General features: G+C 52.2%; 6 protein-coding genes across 6 annotated transcripts; 3 read left to right on the top strand and 3 right to left on the bottom strand.

Moving 5' to 3' along the window:
• The first annotated feature begins 164 nt into the window (after nt 1-164).
• ACET3X_008272 (uncharacterized protein) lies at nt 165-2082 on the top strand. The gene is made up of 3 exons (XM_069454426.1): nt 165-460; nt 510-707; nt 757-2082. Exons 1-3 carry the CDS (start codon nt 215-217, stop codon nt 1885-1887), a joined length of 1575 nt encoding a protein of 524 aa, XP_069303874.1. The 5' UTR covers nt 165-214; the 3' UTR covers nt 1888-2082.
• Nucleotides 2083-2554: 472 nt separating this feature from the next.
• ACET3X_008271 (uncharacterized protein) lies at nt 2555-3620 on the top strand (the record flags this gene model as incomplete). Its single annotated transcript, XM_069454425.1, has 2 exons — nt 2555-2579; nt 2665-3620. The coding sequence occupies 2 exons, from the start codon at nt 2555-2557 to the stop codon at nt 3618-3620; spliced, it is 981 nt and encodes a 326-aa protein (XP_069303873.1).
• A 375-nt stretch (nt 3621-3995) lies between these two features.
• Nucleotides 3996-4802, bottom strand: ACET3X_008270 (uncharacterized protein; the record flags this gene model as incomplete). Its single annotated transcript, XM_069454424.1, has 2 exons — nt 3996-4184; nt 4248-4802. 2 exons carry the CDS (start codon nt 4800-4802, stop codon nt 3996-3998), a joined length of 744 nt encoding a protein of 247 aa, XP_069303872.1.
• A 3259-nt stretch (nt 4803-8061) lies between these two features.
• ACET3X_008269 (uncharacterized protein) lies at nt 8062-10771 on the top strand. Its single transcript, XM_069454423.1, has 4 exons — nt 8062-9021; nt 9076-9133; nt 9186-10306; nt 10361-10771. Exons 1-4 carry the CDS (start codon nt 8746-8748, stop codon nt 10613-10615), a joined length of 1710 nt encoding a protein of 569 aa, XP_069303871.1. The 5' UTR covers nt 8062-8745; the 3' UTR covers nt 10616-10771.
• A 1676-nt stretch (nt 10772-12447) lies between these two features.
• Nucleotides 12448-13096, bottom strand: ACET3X_008268 (uncharacterized protein; the record flags this gene model as incomplete). The annotated part of the gene is made up of 3 exons (XM_069454422.1): nt 12448-12458; nt 12510-12995; nt 13048-13096. 3 exons carry the CDS (start codon nt 13094-13096, stop codon nt 12448-12450), a joined length of 546 nt encoding a protein of 181 aa, XP_069303870.1.
• Nucleotides 13097-13572: 476 nt separating this feature from the next.
• On the bottom strand, nt 13573-15066 carry ACET3X_008267 (uncharacterized protein; the record flags this gene model as incomplete). The annotated part of the gene is made up of 3 exons (XM_069454421.1): nt 13573-14324; nt 14383-14901; nt 15024-15066. 3 exons carry the CDS (start codon nt 15064-15066, stop codon nt 13573-13575), a joined length of 1314 nt encoding a protein of 437 aa, XP_069303869.1.
• Between the last annotated feature and the right edge of the window lie 501 nt (nt 15067-15567).

The raw sequence follows: 15567 nt of genomic DNA, 5'->3' as shown, positions 1-15567 counted from the left end.
GCGCTAGTGTCCGCATGCCGGTCCCTGCCAAGACGTCGACACCGACAGTCCAGTCGGAAACCGCCCTGTACGGCAAAGGCGACTCACTTGTATGATTGGATGGCCTGGTCCATGCGCGCCCTCGACCGGTGGGAAATTTATTGAGGACGCGTTCCCCGTCAACATTGCCCTTCAACCACGCCTTCACTTCTGTCGTTACTTCTCGTCCCCCACCATGGGTCTTCTCGCCAATGTTGCCGGCCCCTTGGGCAACTTTACCTCCACCTCGTCCACGCCCGTCGTCGCCGCCGCCGGCTTCGCCTCCTTTATCCTGCTCGCCATTGTTCTCAATGTCTTGAAGCAACTGCTGTTCAAGAACCCCAATGAGCCGCCTCTCGTCTTCCACTGGCTGCCCGTGATTGGCAACGCCGTTACCTATGGCATGGACCCGTACGCGTTCTTCTTTGCCAACCATAAGAAGGTGTGTAGGATATGTAATGGCCAAACTGAACACAACTGACGGAGAGTAGTATGGCAACGTCTTCACCTTCATTCTCCTCGGTCGCAAGATGACTGTGTGCCTCGACACCGCTGGCAACAACTTCATTCTCAATGGAAAGATCAAGGACGTCAACGCCGAGGAGATCTATTCCCCACTCTGCACACCGGTCTTTGGCAAGGATGTTGTTTACGACTGCCCCAACTCGAAGCTCATGGAGCAGAAGAAGGTACGCATATCCTCATTCTCCGACCACGTCAAGGCTAATGCAAAGACAGTTTGTCAAGTACGGTCTCACACAAGAAGCCCTCCGCTCCTACGTCACTCTCATCACACAAGAATGCGAAGACTTCATCAAGCGCCACGAGACTTTCAAAGGGCAAAAGGGCACCTTCAACGTCCCCAAGGTCATGGCCGAACTCACCATCTACACCGCCTCTCGCTCGCTCCAGGGCGAGGAGATCCGCAATTCGTTCGATTCCAAATTCGCTGAGCTGTACCACGATCTCGACATGGGCTTCTCACCCATCAACTTCATGCTGTCTTGGGCCCCGCTTCCTCACAACCGCGCGCGTGACAACGCACGAGAGACGATGATCAAGTTATACTCCGAAGTCATTCGCAGGAGGAGGTCGGGTGCGGCCAAGAAGGACTCACACGACATGATCTGGCATCTGATGGACTGCAAATACAAGGACGGCACACAAGTTCCTGAGCACGAGATTGCTGGAATTATGATTGCGCTGCTCATGGCTGGCCAACACTCGTCCTCGTCGACCATCTCCTGGATCCTGCTACGCTTGGCACAAAACTCACACCTGGTAGAGGAACTCATTGCTGAGCAAAAGTCTGTTCTTGGTGAAGACCTCCCACCCCTGACCTACGAAGACCTCCAGAAGCTACCCCTCCACGCTCAAGTCGTCAAGGAGACCCTTCGTATTCACGCCCCGATCCACTCCATCATGCGCAAGGTCAAACAACCCCTTGTTGTCGACGGAACCAACTACGTCGTACCCACTTCCCACACTCTCATGTCTTCGCCCGGTTTTTCCGCTCAGCTCGATACCCACTTTGTCAACCCCGCTGTCTGGGACCCGCACCGATGGGACCCCGAGCACCAGCAATATGACGAGGAGCGCGACGATGCCGATGAGGAGAAGATTGACTATGGTTGGGGTGTCGTTTCCAAGGGAACAAACTCTCCCTACCTGCCTTTCGGCGCTGGAAGGCACCGCTGCATTGGCGAGCAGTTTGCTTACCTCCAACTGCAAACTATCCTCGTAGCATTCGTGCGCGAGTTCAAGCTGAGGAATGTAGGTGGCAGCAAGGATATTGTTGGCACCGACTACTCGAGTTTGTTTTCCAGGCCATTGTCTCCTGGCATTGTTGAGTGGGAGAGGAGACAATAGAAGCTGCAATGACCTCTCTTCTTTCGCCTTTTAACGACGCACTTTCGGTCTTGACCATGGGCCGATGTAGATATTGGGGCTTTTCAGGCATGAGGTTTTGGTTCTGTTCATGCGGACATAGACTTTGGGATTAGTATTATCGTTAATACCTTGGGGCATGTGGAGATAAGATGTAATGAAGACAACATAATAATTTTACATGTGCGAAAATGTGTAACATGTTGTACGAGCTGATTGCCGAGTGAGCCGACTTGGTTCCATGCTGATATATAGCCGAGGAGATGTCGAAACCTCAAGGTAGGCCTAGCGGAACCTAGGGCACACGCATGATCATCCGACCATTATCTTGACTCATATATTGTCAGTTTCGCTGTAACGCACCGATTCCTGTAATTGCTAATTCATACAGATCTATCATACTGTCTACGTGAGCAGGAGAACAAACAAGCAAAGAGCTGTGGATTCGAGATTCCGCCGAGGTCACTGGAAGTCGCGATTTAGTGAAGAATAACAAGAAGTATACGTAAAGACATATTTAGCTGAGTTCGATTGGAAGAACAAAAAGAAGAAAAATATGGATGACATTCGAAGACTATCGAAAGATTACCCATGGATTCAGACGCCGCTGGTGGTGGGTGCACCGATGCGACTGATCGCTCTAGCAGACATGGCTGTTGAAGTATCGAAAGCCGGTAAGTCATGGAAGAAAGGGGCTACATTCCTCTTGCCCTCCAATGCGTGCTAATAATCCGTCATCACACTAACAAATTCACACAGGCGGAATTGGGTTCATAGGCGCAGGAACAGATGTCTCAGATCTAGAATCCCATGTCCACCACGCAAAGGAATTACTCAAAAATACCACGTTGCAAACGCAAAATGGCACCTTACCAATCGGAATCGGATTCATCAACTGGGGTGCGAATCTCGAAATGGCCATGCCCATCATCGCCCGACACCGTCCAGCAGCAGTATGGTTCTTCGCTCCGTCCTCGACGACCTCGCTCGTGCAATGGGCTGAAAAAAGTAGAAGCGCTTGTCCAGATTCCAAAATCTGGGTCCAAGTAGGCAGTGTGACCGAAGCCGTCGAGGCAGTCAAACACGTACAGCCCGATGTCCTCGTTGTACAAGGAACAGACGCAGGAGGCCATGGCCTAGTAAAAGGAGCAAGCATAGTAACGCTATTACCAGAGGTCAAGGACACACTAGACGAGTACCTGCAGACACATCCAACCCAACGAACCCCCATCCTCGTAGCCGCAGGAGGAATTTCAGAGTCGCGCACTTTCGCTGCGGCCCTCGCCCTCGGCGCCTCGGGTTGCATCCTAGGAACGCGTCTGCTCGCTACGCCCGAAGCAAAAATATCCCAGGGCTACCGCTCCGCGGTCCTGCGCACCACCGACGGCGGCCAGAGTACGGTTCGCACCAAAGTCTACGACTCGCTGCGTGGCACGAACTGGGCAGAGACACACAATGCGCGTGGGATTATCACGCAGAGTTATGTGGATGCCGTGGAGAAAGGGATGAGTCAGGAGGAGAACACGAGGCTGTATAAAGAGGAGATGGAGAAGGGAGACGAAGGGTGGAGACAGAATGGGGGAAGGATGACGGCGTATGCCGGGAGTGGGGTAGGGTTGGTGAAGAAGGCTATACCAGCTGGGGATGTGGTTAGAGAGGTGAGGGGCGGAGTTGTGGGTGTGTTGGAGAGGGCGGAGAGGAGGGCGAAGATGTAGTGTCAAAGTCGCAAGATGGAGATGTGATTCATCCAAATACCCGAGATGTACACAGTATAGATACATATATGTTTTGCTGTTCATTTCTCTTCAAGGACAACTCAAAACACAAAGTGAGTTGAGATGCAAAGTTGCGAAGATGGAATCTGTCGCTCAGATATTTTGACACATGTAAAAAAAAAAACAGAGGAGTATGTAAGCAATACTCCCTCAAGCAGCTCCGGACCCTACCGCTCACGGAATTCTGAAGTCAAAGTTCATTTCTGATTCACACCAAGCTTTTTTTCCTTACGACTCGTGCATCCTTACATCCGACGAGCTTCTGGCTCGAGAGTTGAAGTCTTGTATCCGGCATACAAGACGCCCAGACCTTTCCTACAAAGCCTTGGTGGCACGGTACCTTCCCGTCTTGAGGTTGAAGGCCCGCTGGTCCTTCAGCCACCGCCTGTATCCAGCAACGCTGCCAATCTTCTCGCCGTAGTAGTCCGGGGGTGGGTTCGCCAGCGAGGAGGCGGTGGGATCGACGCGGTGGCGCTTGATGCGGTTGAAAAAGGCGGAATCTTTCTAGACAGGAAGATGAGCATTCGCATTTCCAACTCTAGCCAGAGACACAGCATTTCGACTTACCCGCGTGAATTCGCCCAGCACACCCCTGTAGGCCAGATTGAAGACTTGGTTACCGAAAATGGGCCCAATGAGCCAGCCGACTGCCATCATGCCCAGGGTACTCAGGCCCATGAGCATGAATGGGTCGAAACCACCAAGTTGGGCGGAGAGGGTTGCGTCGTAGCCATTGTTGATCATGGTGGTGAGGCCAAAGTAAGTCACGCCGACTGCACCGACTCCAGAGCACGCCTGGCCGATTCTCCGGCGCGTGCGGCGTAGGGCGAAGAAGGCGTTCCATGTGAGTTGGGGTTGTGCGCCGGGCGAGTTGTTGGCGGCGGGCTGTGCGGGGGCAGTGGATGCATATCGTACTATCAGCCTGGTAGGCAGTGTGGTGCGTGAGGCGGGCGTCGGGCTGCTGCCGTGTTGGTGTTGATGTTGTTGGTGTTGCGAAAGTTTACTTGGTCGTGTGCATGTGGAAAAGGAAGTCGCGGCGGCGGTTGACGAAGGAGCGAGGATGGCAGGCGGGAAGCGGCTGGCAAAGGCCCTCGCTGGGCACAGTGCACTTCGTGTGAGCATCGTGGGAGTGTCTCGGACGACGGCGGGGCTGCGTCGCTGAGGTCGCAGATGTGTTTGCCAACCTTCCCTCTGGATGGCAGTAGCTGCAGATTGCGCGCCTTGGCAATTGCGGAGAAGCGGCGTGCACTGTAGTTGCCGATGGCGATGGCGATGGCGATGGCGATGGCGCTGCTAGTTGGGCACTGCAACGACGACGACAACTGGTCAAGCTCTCAATTCGTAGGATTTCGCGTCTACGCATAACGTTGGCGGGACGTCATCTCTTCTTCTCGGATGTTGCTGACTCATCCCTTCCGCCATCTTCTCCATGGAAACATCACGAACACACAACCCATGTCTTGCACATCTTGACTCAGCCTTGTGCTTGGGCCTTGTCCACAGCGCAGAAGCTTTCTTGTCAACTTGGCATAGAGCCTGAGCCCAACGACACTATACATCTACAAGACACCCAAGCTTCCGCCATGGATGCGCACCTCATGTCTCAGTCTTTGTGCATGGAGCATCAACATGTCTCTGTCCAGTGGCCAAACCACTCGCCCTACGTGACATGCTTGAAAACTATATCATGAGCATAGCATTGTCGTTGAAGCCAATCGTGCAGAAAGCAACAACGGTATAGCCCTTGCCGTGGCTCTATATCAACCACCCATCAATTGCATACAAATCAACTATTGCTTATGCCGTCAGCCCGCCCCCGACCAGCTTCCCTTACCATACCTACCGCATCGACAACTCTATGGCGCGCTATTCGCCCACCTACACCGCGACGCGCGACCTGTCCACCCCTGTACGCGTCGATCAACTTCGGCCGTAAAGCTCCCCCCGTACCGGCCTTATCCTACTGGGACTCTGACACGCCGTCGCCCTTCGCGTCTATCCGCTCACGAGACTCGCCAGGCTCACCAACGAATCCGTATCTCGCTCCACCACCAGAGTCCTCCACTAACCACCAGTACCTATTCCCCAAAGCGACACCCCTTCTTCCTGCGTCTCCGCTATCCATGTTTGATTATCCGCTATCTCCGAGGGCACTGACATATCTTCGTACGCCTACGCCCTCACCAACCAAGACTACATTCCTGTTGCCAGCCTCGCCTCTTCCAATAACCTCATCGCTCCTAACGCCGACTTTTCTATTCCCCCGGACACCGCCTCCTTGTCCGGAACGAAAGAGGAATGTTTCCGTCTACGATGTTGTAAGGGATATCGCCGAGAGGAAGGGTAGTGTTGATAGTATGGTGAGAATCCGGGAGATGATGAGGTTGGAGTTCTACCAAGCGCTGTTCATCAAGAGACAGAAGGAGATGGATGATTATGCAGGTGATGAAAAGAAACGAGAGGAAAAGCAATGGACGATAAGAGGCATCTGGAGACGGCTGACTGGCGGGAGAGACACCCGATTGGTCAAAAGGGAGAGTAGAGTAGTACTACTTGGAGGCCGCATGCGGACATCTAGGCTTCAAGGCATGGTTCCTTGAGTCTGGGTTTTGCCTAAAAAGTAGTTTTGTTATGTCGAACGTGTTGTAGAATGTACGGGTGTCTAGAAAATACAGTGTCTCGTCTTCGAAGGTCTGACTGTAGTTACTGAGCGCTAATTCAGTATGGATTCCAAAGTAGGCTGAAGAGTTTCAGGATCTCAGTGACGTATACTTGGTGTGTTCATTGGTGCAGACGCAGAGAACTGTGGTAGATAGTGGCAATTGGATGTCGTTGCGCTAGCGAAGAGAGTTTGTTGTATCGATCCACGGCACTCCCGGAAGTTGATCGACGTAAGCATCTTAGAAGACGTCACATTTTCGGATGCGCAACCCAGTCCGAAGGAGAGTTCGTGAGAATCAGAACCGCGATAATTCTAGTGCGTAAATGACGTACAAACTGGTCATCCCGCTGGACGAGTTTGTGATTGGGGACGGTAAGAGGAATTCGATAAGCTGCTTGCCCCGAGTCATTAGTATGAAGCATCATCTTCGACCAAGTAGTGCGATTGTTGAGCATTGCTCGACACTTTTATTGCGACAAAAATTCTTGTGCGCTGGATCCAGGGTCCATGGTGATAATGGCGTGTACATGCGCATACAGGCCTGACTCTCGGCGTTATTGTTTGGGAAAAACCGCCAACTCGGTGCCAGCAGCATGTCATGCTGGGTGCCACGGCCGCTTATGCGGCGAGAAAGTCGGTCAGAAATTCTAGCGCAAGGCACACTGTGGTCAGAACGCAGCAAGCTGGTTTTGCTGCGACTACGGGTTATACCGCCGTGACATTTGCCGCAGGTGACGAATCCATGGGGGAGAAATGTGGCCGTGGTGAGGAACGAGGTTGTCTGGAATCCAGGTCCAAGTGGATGTTGGTGGACGACGGTGGATCCTAGGGTGGTCCCAGACGCGGATCGAAGCACCCCAACATGCGACGCTCAGACAGGTGGTTATCAGTGGAGCAGCACTAATAGCAGACAAGCGAGCGTTTGCAATTCGAATTTGACAATATTGCGATAAAGGATTCCGGTGGACCCTTTGCCCTGCGCGCCTGGAGACGGTCGCCAGGCTGACGGATTATGGTGTTGTGACAGGACTTGTCGGTTGGTCCGATATGGGACGTTCCAAGACATTCAAGAAATTCCAAGCACAATTGGCAGGACATGAGCTAAGATGATTGGGGAAGCAAGTCAACGGGAGATTCGTAATTGGCTGCGATTCCTGGGGCAAAAACTGTGGTTTTTCTCGGGCATCAGCACGGTGGATCTGGTTGCCGTTTGCCGTTATAGTACGTTTGTAACCAAATGTCAAACACATGCGACGTCGCAACCTCTTAAGCAGAGGCTCCGGCGGGCTCCTCCCCCACGCGTTGATAACGTTGTTCTCGAAGGGGGGTGGTGGAGGAATGCAAAAGGGCCTAATCATCGAGGCAACTGAAACGAGCGAGGGATTGTCGTGTTAGGATGCGCACTTAGATGGGCAATGTAACGCAGCGCTGCCGTACTCATTACGCCCCATGACACAACACACGCCGCAATCACGAGCGCTTGGCCATGCCTATTCGCGGTGTCCGCGATGGCAGGACGGCAGCGCCTCGCAGCGCCACCGATGGAGTGGTTGACAAACAGTTTTGTTGGAGAGGCATCGCGTCGAGGGGCTAGCCGAAGTGGAGATGACGGAAGCGGAGGCGCTAGGCCTGGCCGGGCAGGTGCACATGGAGGTGGGGCACGTGAGGGGGTTCTCCAGACTGCACCAAGTAAGCGCGGCCATCCGACTGCAGATAAGACGGCCGCGCTGCACCAACCTCGATTCGCCAATAGAGGCAGCTGGCAAGGAATGCGGCGTTGGATCCGAAGAAAACCGCGGCAGCCAAGGGAGCCCAGCGCTGCAATCAGCGTTCTAGAAAGTGTGCTAGAACGTTGCTAAACTCGTCGTCCCTTGCCCTCACTCGCACACTCGTTATCAGTCCTCTTTGAGTCAAATCTCCGCCCAGCGACCGGGTCTGACCAAACAATACCAAGGGCTCCCTCAGACGCTCGCACCAAGCCCTATACGCCACCGGCCGATTTGCTGTAGCGGGGAGGTCCCAAGCTAATCCCAAGACCTGCCGCGGGGCGCCATTTCACCGTCCCTGCTAGCACCATCCGCTTGTGGCCAACGCTTGTTCTGCTCGTGTGCGACCAGCCAACCACACAAGCCGCCAGCCTATCAGTCGTCCGCCTAGCCCTTCACTGTAATGGATGGATGCCAAGAGGTATGCCAAGCTCCCGGCTCGTGCGCTTCGTGCATCAATCAACGAGGGTCCCTGTCGCCTATTCCGTGAGACCATCTCCAACCTGGACTGGATAAATGTCAATTGCCTCCCCCTCCCGCTGATCCATATCTTCCATAAGAGCAGCCGCTCCCAGGGTCTCTCTTTGTCTTTACCAGTCTTTCCAATCCCCAGCACTGACCTGTCCAACCGCCCACCATGGACAACGAAAAGGTTCTCCCGCCTGATGAGAAGACCAGTGTACCTCAACCGACTGTCGAGAGTCACAGTGAGGATGTCGCTGAGTGGCGTGACGGTGAGGACTTCATGACCCGCAACGGTCTGAACATGAAGTCCTTCCAGCGTCGTCCCCAGGAGGGTCCTTTGATCGAGCTCGACAAGTCTATGAAGACGCGCCATCTTCACATGATCGCCATTGGTGGTTCTATTGGTGCTGGTTTCTTCGTTGGTTCCGGTGGTGCTCTGTCCAGAGGTGTAAGTTGTACATGATTCCAATACTTCTGAATATCAAACTCACAGCTTCTACAGGGTCCCGCCTCTCTCTTCATCGATTTCTCAATCATGGGAGTCATGATCTTCAACGTCGGTAAGTAAATGCTTTACGCCCATGTGTATCCTAACACGACTGACTCCCCTAGTCTACGCTCTTGGTGAACTCGCTGTTATGTACCCCGTCTCTGGTGGTTTCTACACCTACTCCACTCGCTTCATCGATCCTTCCTGGGGTTTCGCCATGGGCTGGAACTACGTCTTCCAATGGGCTATCGTCTTACCACTTGAGCTTCTCGTCGCCGGTCTAACAATCCATTATTGGGAGGGCGCCCAAGAAGTAAGCGTTGCAGTCTTCATTACGGTATTCTGGGTCTTCATCGTTTTCATCAACGTCTGGGGTACCTTGGGATACGCCGAAGAAGAGTTCTGGTCGTCTTGTATCAAGCTGGGTGCCACCGTCGTCTTCATGATCATCGCCTTGGTCTTGGTCCTCGGAGGAGGTCCCAGCAACGGCATGTACTCTGAATACTGGGGGGCGCGTACCTGGTACGACCCTGGTGCTTTCAACAACGGCTTCAAGGGCTTCTGCAGTGTCTTCGTCACCGCCGCTTTCTCTTTCTCCGGTACCGAACTTGTTGGTCTCGCTGCCGCTGAGACCAAGAACCCTCTGAAGTCCCTCCCTGGTGCTATCCGTCAGGTCTTCTGGCGAATCACCCTGTTCTACATCCTCGGTCTCACCTTTGTCGGACTTCTCGTTGCCCACGATGACGAGCGTCTGATGGGTTCTTCCTCCGATGCCAACACTTCGCCCTTCGTCATTGCTGGCAAGAACGCTGGATTGGTTGGATTTGACAGCTTCATGAACGTTGTAATTCTCATTTCCGTCATCTCCATCGGTGTCTCTGGTGTGTACGGTGGTTCCCGTACCCTTACTGCCCTCGCCAACCAGGGTTACGCTCCCAAGTGCTTCACCTACATCGACCGTGCTGGACGCCCTCTGTACTCCGTTGCTTTCATTCTCATGTGGGGTCCTCTTGCCTACATGAACTTGGCCTCTACTGGTGAGACTGTCTTCAACTGGTTCGTTGCTCTGTCCGGTCTTGCTGCTCTCTTCACCTGGGGTTCCATCTGCCTTGCCCACATCCGCTTCCGCAAGGCTTGGGCTTACCACGGACACACCCTGGATGAGATCCCATTCAAGGCTGCTGGTGGCGTCATTGGCTCCTGGATCGGTATCGCCATCATTTTGATTGTTCTTGTTGCTCAGGTAAGGTTTCCCCTGGATTGTTCATTTTAGCAATGATACTAACAACAGCATTAGTTCTACACTGCCGTATCGCCCATTGGCAAGAGGCTTGGTACCGCCACCGACTTCTTCTCGGCTTATCTCGCTGTTTTCGTCGTTGCTGCTTTCTGGATTGCCGGATACTTCTGGAAGCGTGAGGGATGGCTCCGCACCGCCCAGATGGATGTTGACACTGGCCGTCGTGAACTCGACTGGGACCTCATCAACAGGGAGCGCGCCGAGATCGCCACCTGGCCTGCGTGGAAGCGTTTCTTCAACCGCGTCTTCTAGACATGTCGTTTCATGTGTTTAGTGTGTGGTTCATACACTTTCCAAGTGTTTTTGAGCTGGTCATCAATTGATGATATCATTCATCGTAGATTGATAAGTAATGTTCGCCTTCTAGACAGGTGATGTTGAATGTTTATATACCCCTTCTTTCAAGAAGTGTCTTTTTCCTCGACTTCCTGGTGATGTTTGAGTTCTTTCACATGCCTTGATGGTCGAGTTGGTCCTTCCATATCGATTTAGTTCTTTCGTGTACCTGATGTGATTAAATACAGCGCCTGCAGTGAAAATTTTTGAATATCCTCTTTACCTGAACACGGAGTCAACTACGACATCTTGGGCTCCTTTCATTGTTTATTGCAGTAACAACATGCTGCCTTGCGTTGGTATTATCTATCCAGCGTAAAACATGGACAGAGCTCAACCACGTGGACGAAGACATGGAAACTCGTGCCATACCAAAATGTAATTCCGTTGAAGTCGAAAGCAACGAGGTCATTAGCGCGCAGATACCAAACCCTTTTGTTGTGTTCTCGCAGCTTTTTGACAGAAGCCCGCAGAATGGTTAACTTCCCTCAGCCTACAGAACCTGTGTAGCAGGAATGGTGGCCAGCTACAATGAGACCAACGACTCGTTGTTGCTCTTTGCCCAAAGGAGGCTTAGACTGGGCGCATGGATTGATAAGTCCCGCTGGCTACGTGTACGTTTTAGCTTCTAGTTCTTGGCCCGAACCTAGCTCAATTGGCGCGTGTTGCGACCCTTGTGGGTGTGCTGATCCTTGCTTTTCAGCTCTGTTGGTTATGCGAATGCCTGGACGCGCAATTTGCGAGATGGATGCATATCATCCAGGCATGTTGTACATTCGCCCGGCGTTCCACCAGGAATCAGATAAGACCTAATGCGTCGAGTGGGAAGCAGAATCGACGTTACCTGAATAAGATTCTTCGCAAAGTTTCTACATTCTAGGTCGATCGCAAAAAGCTGCTGACGATGTGGCGATCTTTTGAAGATGCACTGATAGTCTCTTAGTACGATGTGAATCTGGTGATGGTTTTGAAGATTTCAACTCTTGCCACCTCCATTTCTGTGACCGAAAGGACGTCTACTTGGGGAAAGCCCGTTTCATATAGCAGCAGTAGTGTAGTCTCGCAGTCTTTACGCCTTATATCTATCAGGCTTGGCTAGATTCTGATCGGCAAGAGACGCGTACGAGCTTCATACAGTGCAGGCGCAGACGCAATCAAAATTGGCATTCCTCTGTTGATCGGCAAGCTTGCGACATGGCACCGGACAGATGTCAGCCTTGACTGGTAGTTGGCATGTGGGTGCGAGCAATAAAGATGAGAAGAGCCTCACAAGCTCTCCTAGCAAAGTACGTCGTAGGATGAGATTCATTGGAATAAACCAAGACTTGTGTCGTTGCTACTCAAATGGTGTGAGACAGTCACAAATTCCTTGTTAGAATACTTAACCTCGTACAAAACATTGATCATAGACTGCAAACTTCCAGGGTGCAATTTCCGGCCGGCGCACTGCTAGGCTTCTAATCGAAAGTCTTTCCACTCGCCTTGCCTCGATGTTACGGCACTCTTTCTCAATGTTAACTTTCTTTATTTCGGAGGTACGAGGATCGGCGCCGTGGGAATCCAAAATTCGACTTCTTTTTTGTGCTTTCCAAGAGGGTTATCTTTCTTCCCATCAACAACTTGTTCTGACTTTGGTCCGCTTGTGGTAGACGGCAGAAAAGCTGGCGTAAGTCATGTAGTTGTTGGTAAAACAGGCAAAACAGTCGGTAGCTTTGTAGTCTTACTAGAAGCCTGCGCTATGTCGTCTATCAGTTTGGGCCTGATTTGTCAATAGTCTAACCAACGCATCGTTTTTTTAGAGGCGGCTCACCCGCTCGCTCGCGCATCTGGTACTGTTTGAGTTCCAGAGCCATGCGATTGTTTTCTTCGTTGAGCTTTCGGTTCTTCTCCTTCTCGATGCGAAGTTCTTCCAACACCGCTTTGTACCGCTTCTCCGGTACCATCTTCGGCGGCACGGGCTTCGGTGCAGGAGTAGCGTCTGGCTTTTCTTCCAAGGCGTCTTTTAGACCTTGAATTAAAAATTCGATAGATACACCGCGTTCGAGTGCATCGTCGATACCTGATTTGAGATCATCGAGTGGACCCTTGAATTTGCGCGGAAGACCTCTGCTAGCATCAAGATTTGAGAGACGGTGACGAAGAGTCTTTTCAAGCGCTTGCAACTCCTTGTAATCCTTCTCTGGAGTATCAGAGTCACTGGCGCGCTTGTAGGTGGCTGACAGACGGCCATAGGTCGTGCGACACGCGCGATAGTCTGCCCTATCGATGGATTCGGAAGGCAGAAGCTCTTCCATATCTACACAATGTTGATATATATATCACCTGCGAGCTTAGATCATCGCACATACCCTCTATGATCTTGCCGATCTGGCCGTGACCGATTTGGGAAGCGGACATTGTGAGGTATCGGCTGGTGCTTGTGACGATTGAGATGCGTATGACAAGCAGGGTCGCTAGTAGATTGACTTGCTTTTAGGTTCGTCGCTGGTGTGAGTGGGAAGAGCAAGGATCAGTATAAGCTGTAGAGGTGGATGTATTTGTGGTCAGGCAAAAGTGGGTCCTGCAAGCGGAATTGCGGGGAGGAAGGAGTAAGAACCATAGTGGATGCAAGCTAAGATGTTCTGGCACTAGCTCGCTTGTTCTCCGCCATTCGTCCATTAGTATTCATCATGTTCGCTTAGTAGTCCTCCGTGCGTCTGAGCTCCGGAACCTTACAAGTGAAATCTCACAACGGACAGTGTCGCTGAGTGATGTCTTAACCCTCACAACAATTCCAGCTTCTGCAACTGTCCTCCCGACTAACGACAATGACCAGACCGAAAGAGGATAGTGTGTTGGATGCAACATGACCTTGCTATAGTTCAGTGAATTGTCTAATCGTCCAAATAACTTTCCCTGTTGCACATGCTGTCAGGCTTTTGCGCAATAGAGATGGTAAGTACAATCTTTGTCTTGTATCGATCGATCTCATCCCGAAGATCCTTGTGTGACCAGAACCACTCGTCGCCCCGGTCCATATTCATGAACCTGCTATAGAGATCTTGATAGAAATGGCGGCCGAGAAAAGCCATCATTTTTGAAGTGTCCAAGGTGTCCTGTGGCGTAGGAGGTGGTATGGTAGCACCAAAGGTATGTGACGCGGACGGTGCTACCTTTGCCACTGCTTTGGGCGGGTGTGCGGGCAATGCGATACGAGCGCGACGAATGTTCTCGAGCCCCACTATCTCCATCGTGTCGAGAACGGTGTCCGATGCTTGCTTGCTCACACTATGAGCCTCTAGTCTGCAGGAAATGTGCTCATCAACCCATGACGACAGCTTGGGTCCCTCGCAGCTCATGTGCGCATCTACGGAGAGCATCTCGAGCTGTCCTCCTGGCTTGAGCACACGCATACAGTCAAAGAAAGATCGTGCCCAATCGTCGTTTCGAAGAACGGTCGCGGCTGTGCGCGAGATGACGGCGTCGAAATAGTTATCGGGGAAGGGCGCTGGAGAGGCAAGGGAAGGGGTATATAATGAATGGTGGTTTAAAGGAGCTGGATACGTCGTGGCGGGACGGCTTTTCGTGGAGGACAGTGTATATACTGTTACCGAAGGATACCGGTTTGCAAGCATCCATCCGTCCGCTGTAGCAGTTAGCATGATAGCCTTCTCCAATCAACTGGAGCATGAAGTTGAACGCACCTAGGGAACCATGCATTTGGAGAACTCTTCTCTGATCTGCTGGCCGACTGCTATTGAGTATCTCGTGAGCAGGTGATTGGAGGGGTTTGTTCTGCGTTAGGCGTTGGTAGGCGGTCAGTGCCCACAACCGCTTCTCGAACATGATCTCTTGGTAACTCTCGTCGTCATCCAAACCATCCCATTCCTCACTCAAGCGTGCAGACATGATGCGGGTACCAGCACTCTCCATCTTGGCTAACACACGGGTAAAGGGCGTTTGAGAGGCTTTGACGCTTTGGTCACGTTCGTTACTCTGTCTGCTGCCAGTTCGCGAACCGCGCTCGACTGGCTCGAAATAAGGCGTGTGAGAGACCGGCTGAGATTTGAATGGAGTTCTGGCAGAGCGCGGCTCGTCGTAAGCATCCTCTGAGAGCGTAGTCTCGTAGCCCGAACCACCAGAGAAGACACTATTGTTGGAATGAGTAAAGCTGGAATGGTTGGACGAGGCACGGGAAATCGTAGAGTACTGTGACTTCCTGTCTACACCACATGTAAGCATGGTACTTATGCACTATCATCCTCGCTTTGTGCTCAAATAAGCCATTCAATGCTTTGACGACTGCTCCAATTGTGCCGTCTGCATATTTGAGGATGAGACATACCTGATATACTGACAGGGCTGAGCATTCCTGAGGACATATTCATGGAGACAGGTGTCGGCGGCAGACCAATAGAAGGGGGAGGAGTTGGCAGCGGTGGCAGAAAATGCTGGGGACGGAGGGTCCGAGATGCTTGCACGGAACGTTGTGATGGTGGTCTTTCGGGTGCTTGCTGCTGTGTCTCCAAGGGAGCAGTTGGTGGTGCTGGTCCTTGATCGAGTTCTGGTTCAAACTCTGGCTCAATCACCAGCTCCGTTTGACGCCGTGTCTCCTTATGTGTAGACAATGGCGCGATCTCCTGGATTCCCTTTTTACTGCTCTTGCCAAACCACCCGCCAAAGCCAGTCTTCCCTCCAGATCTTGAGTCTGACAGACTCGTTGCATCTTGACGTTTGCTGCTATGTGTGCTTCCGGAAGACTGCGAAGTTGCTGAGAACGATCTTCTGGAAGTGTCATCTTCCTTCGCTTTTCTTGCCTTGCGCGCCCCAATTGTCTCCGCGTGTTGAGGAGGGACATCAAATGTTGGAAACATGTCGACGACTTCAAT

Source organism: Alternaria dauci, chromosome 8, assembly GCF_042100115.1.
Source record: "Alternaria dauci strain A2016 chromosome 8, whole genome shotgun sequence".
Classification (NCBI taxonomy): domain Eukaryota; kingdom Fungi; phylum Ascomycota; class Dothideomycetes; order Pleosporales; family Pleosporaceae; genus Alternaria; species Alternaria dauci.
The sequence above is the reverse complement of the archived record's forward strand: the minus strand, read 5'-3'. Positions and strand labels throughout refer to the sequence as shown.